Genomic DNA, 10221 nt, shown 5'->3' on the forward strand with positions numbered 1-10221 from the left:
TTTTCTTCTCCTTCTTTTTTCTTCTTCTTCTTCTTCTTCTTCTTCTTCTTCTTCTTCTTCTTCTTCATCTTCTTCTTCTTCTTCTTCTTCTTCTTCTTCTTCTTCTTCTTCTTCTTCTTCTTGCCATTCTTCTTCTTTTTTTCCTCCTCCTTCTTTTTCTTCTTCTTCTTGTTCTTGGTCTTCTTCCTCCTAGTTGTCCTCTGGTTGATTATCTTTAGAATTCTTGTTGGACAACTCCAACAATTGATCCTTCACACTCTTGGTGAATTCATGGAAAAGTTGTCTCATCTCCATCCGGAATAAGCTCCATTCACCCTTCATGTGGTTGACTGTGTCTTCCACATTTTTCAACCGAGCATGTGTTAAAAAGATGTTAGAAATGTTATTCATACTTGAAGGAAATCAACAAATAGTGCTATAGATAACAACCGAGCCAATGTTCAATTGACATACCTCAGAATCTTGGCTCGGCCTTGAATGAGCTGTTGTCGACGAATGGGATGTTTGTACCTTCGGCAGTGGCTTTGTCGTCGTGTTCTTCCTCATGATGTACTCCTCGTTGCCCAGGGGTTTGAATTCCAAATCCTCGGATTGGAAATCGATGTGTTGGAATTTGTTGTCAACAACATGTGTCACCGATTTCCACCGACGCATCAGTGGAGATGCCGTCTCTGAAACTTTCTTGCAATACGAGAGAGACGTGAGCACGGACATTGTTTCAAACGCCCATATCTGTAATGGATACAGAAATGAAGGGAAGTTGATCTTTCCCTTAGAGGCTGACTTCAAGGAGATGTTCTTTATGTACTTCCTGGCATATTCCAAGAAGAACTTCCATACCACGTTACACCACGAATGGGAGTTAAATTGGTCTAGGAATTCCACCAACCTCACGTACATCCAGTCTGGGATGTTGGTATGCGGTGCGGCAGCGAGAAGAACGTTGATGAGAAAATGGAGAAGCAAGAGCTTCACCCGCTTTGTCGGATTTTGCCAGCCCTTGCTCTCTTTGAGCTGCGAGGTTAGGACGCCACGAGTCTTGTATGTCCCGTTGTTGAAGACGCTTGTGAACAATCCGTCTTCAACAACTTCGGTATAGTTGACAGCTTCGTAGTTGTCGACTATACGAAGACCCGTGATCTCCGCGAAATGGTGGATGGTAAAAGCCCGAGGTTCACCCCCGAGCTCAATGAAGAGCGCATCCTCACTCGCGTGCCCTACATACTGACCGACCCTCATCAACAAGTGGTTGATTATCTTGCACGACCTGTTGATCTTTGGAAGCTTCAGAAACTGGCCGAAGCAAGACTCTTGAAAAAGAGCCGTCTCCTCCGCTGTCATGTCAGCGGCTTCTTCAAATTTATCTAGTGAACCATAAAAACTGAAATTATGGTCCACTATTTCCCCTTCGGGGACAAACCTCTCCCATCCCTGAAAACCATTACAAAAAAGAATGAGAAAATCAAAATCAACAATTGATGGCAATTGTTGACATCTATACGTCAACAATTGATACGAGTTGTTGACATATAGATATCAACAATTGCCATCAACTGTTGACATCAAAGTCAACAAACATTGATATCAACTGTTGATGGCAATTGTTGACATCTATATTCATACCATTTGTTGGCTTATAGATGTCAACAATTGACATCAACAGTTGACATCAATGTCAACAATTAGTTCAAAAACAACAATATTCATTCAACAACAACAATATTCAATCAAACCATAACAAAACCGAGATAGCCCAATGCAAACCGAGATAACCCAAAACTAGTTACCCAAACTAACCTGAATATTAGCGGACTTGGGGGCTTGCTCTTCTTCCTCGGCGTCAGACGTGACATGCATGGGCTTCCCTTTCCCACACCGAGGTTTCTTCGTCGAACTCTTCACCGGTTTGGGTGAAGCTATTGTTTTTCTTTTCCGGGACGGTTTGGGTGAAGACGGCGACTCCTCCGGCGCCTTCGTCTTTGTCCGGGGACTCCGTCTAATAACTTCATTTTGTTTTTTCCCGTGTTGTTTGGGTGATTGAAAGTCGTTATCGTCGTCCATTTCCGGGACGGTTTAGGGTTAGGATTTGGGGGTTGGGTGAGAGAGGGAAATCGCGACAGAGGGAGAACGCGAGAATGAGAGAGAGCGCGAAGATGAGAAAGAGGAAGAGAGAACGCGACAGAGGAGACGTGGGGATGACGATGGTTAGACGGGAAATGAGGAGAAGTGGACGGTTTTAGGAAGAGAAGAGGGGAGTGACCGTTTGAGGAGAGAGAGAATTTTGAGGAGAAAACGAGGGAGAGATATGAGCGGAAATGAGCGAAAATGAGGAGTGAGATGAGATATGAGGGAGAGTTGGTGTTGGTTGTAAGAAAAATTTAAGGGGAGGGTAAAAATGTAGTTGTACATTTGAGTTAGTGACATTTGTGGTCAAATTATGACTTTAGTGGAAAATTGGAAAAAGTTACTGATACGGTAATAGATGTGACAATTTCCCAAACTCAATGCTGTCAAAAGAGAAATTGAAAAATGTAGAAATTAATAATTGATTTACACGTACATATTTTATTATTAACATTATATTGACCCAATTTTTATTTTCTTTTTAAATTAAGATGGTAGGACCCACATAGAATGGAAAAGTGTATGAAAAGTGAGTGTGGCCCCACAAAATGTAATGCCCCTTTTATCACTTTGCTTATGTCACATTATTTTTCATTTCTTTATTTCTCTTTCCACACCCAACATTATGCTTTATGCTTCATAGCCTCACCCATTTCCCCTCAACCCCATATTTTGATGAGATAAATCTATCTTTTCTTTCATTTTCCTTTTTTCGGCAAAAGCCTACCTGAAACTCTGAAAAATAAAGAGATTCTTCAAAAGCTTTCATCTTTTAAGCCTTTGCCTCTTCTCTTAATTTATCTTCCATCTACCTTGGAGTTTCTCAATATAGATACACAAAAAAGTAAATTGAAATATTTATAATTTTGGGTTGACAAATCCAGAAACCTGTCAGCCGATCTTACTCGCCTTCTTCGATATCAATACGGTATATCATGTAAGTAGTTTCATATCTAATTTGTGGTATTTATGAGCTTATCACCTATAATTTGAAGCTGATGGCTTCTCATGGTATATGATTGTCATTAACAGAACTCAATCTAATCATCAATCTTAGCTCCTGTGTGTCGTATTCGATTGATAATAAAAAGATTTACAATTTTTTTTTTTCTTTCCTTTTGTGGAATCTGTCTAATTTTAGCATATTTGACGTTTTTGATAATTTTATCTTTCTCCTTCTTTTTGGGCGATGAACCGAAACTTCAAGCTTAAAGCAAGAAACTTTCCTCTCTCTTTACCTTTTTTCAAAAAAAAAAAAAAAAAAAAACAATTTTGTTAAATTTTACAAAATTGTTAAATTTTTCCTATCCTCATCCCGGAATATTATTATAAATTCCTCATAATAAAAAAAAAAAATGTGAATTTGTTAAATTTTCTTATCTTCACCCCCCTTGAGTTTTATTATGAATTCCTAAAATAAATAAAAAAAAGTCTGAAACCCCAAGCCAAGACAGATCTAGTGTGATTGAGCTCAATTCCTCAGTATTTCACACTCTGGATTAGATTCATCGACATCTGATTGTAAAGTTTTGGTCTTTCTTTCTTTCTCTCTCTGCAGACTCTGCTTTGAAGCTTGGGAGGACTGAACAGTAAGAAGAAACAGCGAGAAAGAATGGGTTACTTGTGCGATTTCTGTGGCGACCAGCGGTCGATGGTGTATTGCCGGTCGGACTCGGCTTGCCTGTGTTTGTCGTGCGACCGCAACGTGCACTCGGCCAACATCCTGTCGAAGAGGCACTCTCGAACGCTCCTCTGCGAGCGCTGCAACGCCCAGCCGGCCACCGTGCGCTGCTCCGACGAGCGCTCCTCTCTCTGCCAAAACTGCGACTGGCTCGGCCACGGCCACGCCCACGGGTCCCACAAGCGCCACCCCATCAGCTGCTACTCCGGCTGCCCCTCCGCCTCCGAGCTCTCCTCCATCTGGTCTTTCGTGCTCCTCCCCGCCCGCGAGGGGGAGGCCGCCTGCGAGCAGGAAATGGGTCTCATGAGCATCAACGAGAACGGATCCAACGGAGACGACGTCGAAGAGGAGGGCGATGAGTCCCAGAGCAACAGGCCCCTGGCTACGGACGAGGCCGCTCAATCCACCGATCCCGCTCTTCCCAAGGTACTTTGCGTGCTGGTTATTTTTTTTTTTTTTTAGTGAATAGCCACGGGATTTTATTAACAAAGCCAAAAAGACATTAATAGTTGTAAATATTTTGTTAAATAGTTGTGAATAACCATCAGACTCCAATGACATAAATGGGATGATAAAAACGTCCAAACAATGCCACATTACTATAGTGGTTATTTACTTAAAATTTACAAAATGTTGGCTATTTAGCATATCTCCAAATTTTGGTGTCTTAGTTACTCAATTAATTGTTATGAAACTAGGACCGTGGGTTTTCTCATTGATCCCTTTTTTTTTTTTTCTTTTTTTTTTTTTTTTTTGTCATATTGGAGACTGAATTTCGCTCAAATGCCCGTCATTTTTTTCCTTTTCGATATTGTTTTCCTCTTTATGGCCGTTGTCATTTCTATGTTCCGGTACAAGGGTTTCGAGGATTGTGTGCGAGGGCGAATACTCATGGTGGTCAATTTTTGTTTATGATTATAGCTTAAAAGCCATCTTATCTTAAACTGTCCAGTTGAGTTTGGCCATCTTATGATTGATGTGCAAAGAATCATAGGTATCCAACCCGAAAATCAGATGCAATATTTTTCAATAGCAAAGCTGGCCTATAGTTTGTTAGGGCTATATGTAGATGGATGAGTGTCCTTTTTGCTACTTTCGTAAGAGTACCACATCAATCATTGAAGTTAGGCATTTGTGACTTTCTCCTCTCTTTTTTTCTTCTTCTTTTTTCATTTAATGAATTTGACTTTTGAGCTTGGAAAACGCAAACATGGAAATTTATTCAATATAGTGTGCCAAAATCAAGACTTTGTTATTCTCACGTAGTCAGGTTTTTCATGTTGGAGTTGGGAAAAAAAATATGTCTAAATGGTCCAAATTTATAATTTGACAATATTTAGAACATGACTGCAACTATTAAAATGTTTGACACACAGATAAGCAGCTTCTCGGGAGCAAGAAGTGGCGGGCTCTGCGGAAACGATGATTTGTATGCGGACTTGGACATGGATGAAGTGGACCTGAATTTCGAGAACTATGAAGAGCTATTCGGAATGGCATTACATAACTCGGAAGCGCTGTTCGAGAATGGTGGCATGGATAGCTTGTTTGAAACCACAGACATGTCCGGAGCCGACTCCAATTGTCAGGGTGCCGTGGCTGCCGAGGTATAAATGAATAAATAAATAAATAAGAACTCGACTCATTCTATTTTTAGAATGATTTTATTAAAAAATGTATATACTGCAAATTATTTAAATTTATAACATCCTATATTATTGTCTAGGTCTCTAAGGTGATTTGTTTCGATTTCATGTTCAGCATAAAGAAAAAAGTGTGCACCAAAGTACTTGGTTTGGGACTGTTTTAAGATTGGTGTCGCTCACATCCCATTCCATAATATAATTATGAAAACTGTCATGAATTGAATTCATTATTAGTGTTTAAGGACTTGATAGCATTACTTCATAAAAAAATTCCTACTATATTTTGATCACCTTGTAATCAGTTTGACATCACCGTCAAATTCTTAAATCTTGACGGTCTTCCTGCCCAGAAAGTCGTTAGACCATTGTTCCTAGTAGAATTTTTTTTCCTTTCATCGGCGCTAAGGATTTCAATAAATCATAAAGAATTACAACCATGACTTACCCTATTCATTCATTCTTTCGTGTACAATAATTTGAAACCTTTCATAAGATCTGCTTGCAGCACTAAAGCCACTTTCTTAAGAGAGTGAAGTGATAAAGCCTATTTGCTAACAAACAAAAGCCTTTTTCTTTTTCTTTTCTTGTGTCAGGGATCGGCGGGAATGAAGAAGGCAATGCCGGCGTGTAGCAACGCAGCGTCGGCTGACTCAGCGATGAGCGCGAAAACGGAGCCGATTCTGTGCTTAGCGAGCCAAGCGAACACGAACGTGTCGTTCTCTGGCGCCACCGGAGACAGCACCGCCGCTGACTTTCAGGACTGCGGTGCTTCTCCGATGCTTCTGATGGGCGAGCCTCCGTGGTGTCCTCCGAACCAGGACGGCAACGTCCAGTCAGCCAATCGCAACGACGCCGTTCTTCGCTACAGGGAAAAGAAGAAGATTCGCAAGTATGTATCGCGGCCCTTTTTTCGAATCTCGAAACTACTTAATTCACCGAGCATTTTTAATATTTTGAAACTCTTACAAAATTAATAGCTAAACCACCAAATTTTTGAGGAATCTCATCTGATCGTGTAAAGCTAAAGGTTTGGTTTTTATATGGGTTATATATATTTAATACTACTTATTTTCCCTTTATTTATTTCTGACCTTGATTTCATTCCATTGTCACACGTACTTATTTTCGCCTTTATCGAGGAAATGTCAGCATAAATACTCAATGTTTTCGGAAACATACACTTAAATACCTATTTTTTTTTGTCGCGGCAAAAATACCTAATGTTAGGTTTCAGTTACACCGTTAAATAAATCCGTTAAATCTAACGGAAATCCACATGAAAACCTCAAATTAAACATGGTTTAATGTTTTTTTTCTTCATAAAATTAACTAAAAATTAATGCATCATTTTAATAATAATTTTTCTAATTATAAACGACTTCTATATTATAATTAGACATTAATAGTATTATTAAAACGATTTTATTTATTTATTTATATTAACCAAGTATGAAAGTATTCTTTTGATGGAAAAAGGCTTAATTGATTTTTTAATATAAAAATGTTTTTAGTAATATTATTTATTGCTTGATTATAATATCAAAGTTATTTTAGTTAATTATTTTGTTATAAATTTTTTGATAAAAAAGATAAAAAATGATTCTACATTTTGTATAATACACATTAATTCAAATTTTTGAATGGTTAATACCATTTATTTAACAAATTTGATTGATTACGAATAGTTATTTGTGTTATAAATTTTAATATAAAAAATATTTTCAAACATGATTAATATAAATAAATGAATATGAAATCATTTTAATAGTACTATTAATGTCTAATTATAACATAAAATTCGTTTATAATTAAAAAAATATTATCAAAAGTGATATTATTAATTTTAAGTTAATCGTATAAGAAAAATGTTAAATCATGTTTAATTTGAGGTTTTCATGTGTATTTCCGTTAGATTTAACGGATTTATTTAACTATGGAATTGAAACCTAACATTAGGTATTTTTGCCGCGAAAAAAAGAACAAGTATTTGAGTGTAGGGAAAATAACACATTTATACCCTGTGTTTTAGTTAAATGTCGAGTTTAACCCTCGGTTTTCAAAAATGTCAAGTTCGTACCCTCTGTTTAACTAAAATGACGAAATTATACCCTCAGTTTAACTAAAATGACGAAATTATACCCTTAAGTGAATAACAGCGTCACAAATCTCTCTTTCATTGATATTAACTCTTATATAAGAAAAACCAAATCAAATCTAAATTAATACCCTAACTTCCAAATTCTCAATTTTGAAATAAAAATAGCCTTAAATTGAAATTAAATAATAAAACTCATACCTCATAAGAAATGACTTCATTCCGTGTTCGAATTGTAACTCTAAATCCTAGATTCTCTGTTTGAATATGCGATTTTGATGACTATCAACTATCGATGTTTACCCATTTGCTTCTTTTTGTGTTCTTCACGATTAAGAGATTGTTGTTTATTTTTTAGTTTTTAAATAAATTACATATATGGCGCGAATGAATAAAGATAATTGGTGTTTATATATAAATATTATAGTTAACGTCAATGAAAAGTCAATAAAAAGAATATTCGTGACACTGTTGTCTATTTCAGGGTATAATTTCGTCATTTTAGTTAAACATAGGGTATAATTTCGTCATTTTAGTTAAACAGAGGGTATGAACTCGACATTTTTGAATACCGAGGGTTAAACTCGGCATTTCACTAAAACACAAGGTATAAATGTGTTATTTTCCCTTGAGGTGTATGTTTCCGAAAACATTAGGTATTTATGCCGACATTTCCTCTTATTTATTTATGATGCCTTTTTGTAGTTGAGAAACTTATGCCTCTTTCACTTTTGAATGTTTTAGGTTTGAGAAGAGAGTTAGGTACGAATCTCGGAAGGCCAGAGCCGACGTAAGAAAGCGAGTGAAGGGTCGGTTCGTGAAGGCCGGAGAAGCTTATGATTATGATCCCTTGACCCAAACCAGAAGCTACTAAGTACAATCTCTAACCATTCCATACAATTAAAAGCTGAGATAAATAGAGTTTTTCGAACTAATAGTCTCCGGACTTTTAAAGGAGTGGAATTTTTGGTTGCGAAACAAACTATTAATTCTGTAGCATTTTAATCATATCATCTAGCGAACTTAAAAATATCCAGCAACTTAAATAGCTTTTTAATTTCATGAAAAAAAAGAGGTTATTGAATTATGATCTATCCATCAAAAATACTAAATAAACGAGTTTGGATTGTTAGGATAAAACTGTGTTTTATGAAACTTTTTTAAATTATAAACAAGTTAGTCTAATTTTGTACATATGTTCTAAGCTGTTTAGGTGTTGAATTTCATTGTAACAAAAAAAAAAAAAAAACTCAATATTTTCTATGAAACGACTAAAACTCTACAAAATCAATAGTTTTAGAACCATTTTGTTTCTAAGCTTAGTTAGAGACCAACATGCCTGCCAAAACTCTACTAAAACTCTAAATATTGAGGGTGGATGAAAAATTGATGCCTTTAGGCAAAGCAATGAATGACAAGCTTGCGTTTCAATTGTATCGCAGGAGGCTGATTTCTGATCGGCACTGGGGAAGAAGAGGGACGTCAAAAGCTTGTTCGGATGATGCGTTGCCTATAACAAAAGTATATTCAGGATTGAGAAGTCGGATTTTATATAAAGAGCCAACAGATCGTCATTACACCAACGAAACCGAATTTGCTCGGATTGGACCTTTTTGTCTTCCATTGGCTATGACAATATATTACCCTCTTCTTCTCTATCTTTCATCAACCAAGCTAGGCTTCGACGAAGGAGAATTCTTACCGGTTCTATATATTCCTCGATCCGTGCCTCGGGGTTTGTAATATTATCCTCTTTTTTGTTTCCGTTTCTTCTCCGAGTCTTGTCGTGTAAAGCTGTATGTGTACGTGGTAGAGGATAAGATGTTCGTTTCGGCCGCAACGCTTATAGGGTCGAAAGCTAGAGCTAAAACTTCTAGTTGTAAATATTTTCCTCTTTTTTTTTTTTTTTTTTTGGTGCATGGATTGGACATGTATACACCAGATTTCATCATGCAGTTTTTTTTTTTTTTTTTTTTTTTTTTTTTTTTTTTAAAAAAATACTGATTTTCATACGCGGCAACCATTTTTTGCTGTTGTAAGTTTGTAAAAGGCTCAACTGTTTTTGCCTTGGGATTTGGATGCCGTGAATTGAATTAGGGGCCGTTTGGTTAAGTTTTCTAAACTCGTTTTCTGTTTTTAAATTCTGTTTTCTGATTCTAATTTTTAAATTTAAAAAACAGATTTAGAATTACGTTTCAGAATATTTTAAATGTTGTTTGGTTATGTTTTCCATTCAATTGTATAGAGATAAAACAGAAAACAACTTTTCATTGTTTTTTGTTTTCTAAACAAATTTCAAAGAAAACAGAAACATGATTCTAAATCTGTTTTCTGAATTTATAACCAAACAGTTTTTCTAAAACTGTTTTCTAGAATTTAGAATCAGAAAACAGAAAACAAAAATAGAAAAGTTAACCAAACAGGGGCTAAGTTTCTTCTTTCTCTTAGAACGTTATTGTTTTAGCCTTGAATAAGTTTCTTCTTATTCTCAACTGTTTGAGAGTCGATGTAAAAAAAGAAAAAAAAAAGGGACTCTTTTTTCATGTTTGTCCCTCCAACTGTACGGTTCTGCCTCTTATCTTATACTTATCCGAATATTTTTACGTCTAAAAGCACTTTAAATTTTGCATTGGAATCTCAATTTGCAATATGCCAACTTGACTTTAGCACTAAAA

General features: G+C 36.4%; 1 protein-coding gene across 1 annotated transcript; it reads left to right on the forward strand.

Moving 5' to 3' along the window:
- The first annotated feature begins 2765 nt into the window (after positions 1-2765).
- Positions 2766-9637, forward strand: COL9 (CONSTANS-like 9). Its single transcript, XM_089613279.1, has 6 exons — positions 2766-3061; positions 3683-4231; positions 5182-5412; positions 6045-6340; positions 8291-8420; positions 8989-9637. Exons 2-5 carry the CDS (start codon positions 3737-3739, stop codon positions 8418-8420), a joined length of 1152 nt encoding a protein of 383 aa, XP_089469405.1. The 5' UTR covers positions 2766-3061; positions 3683-3736; the 3' UTR covers positions 8989-9637.
- Positions 9638-10221: the final 584 nt, after the last annotated feature.

This window comes from Urtica dioica, chromosome 1 (assembly GCF_054948205.1).
Source record: "Urtica dioica subsp. dioica isolate 48M chromosome 1, U.dioica_male_clone48M_v1_H2, whole genome shotgun sequence".
In the NCBI taxonomy this organism is placed as follows: domain Eukaryota; kingdom Viridiplantae; phylum Streptophyta; class Magnoliopsida; order Rosales; family Urticaceae; genus Urtica; species Urtica dioica.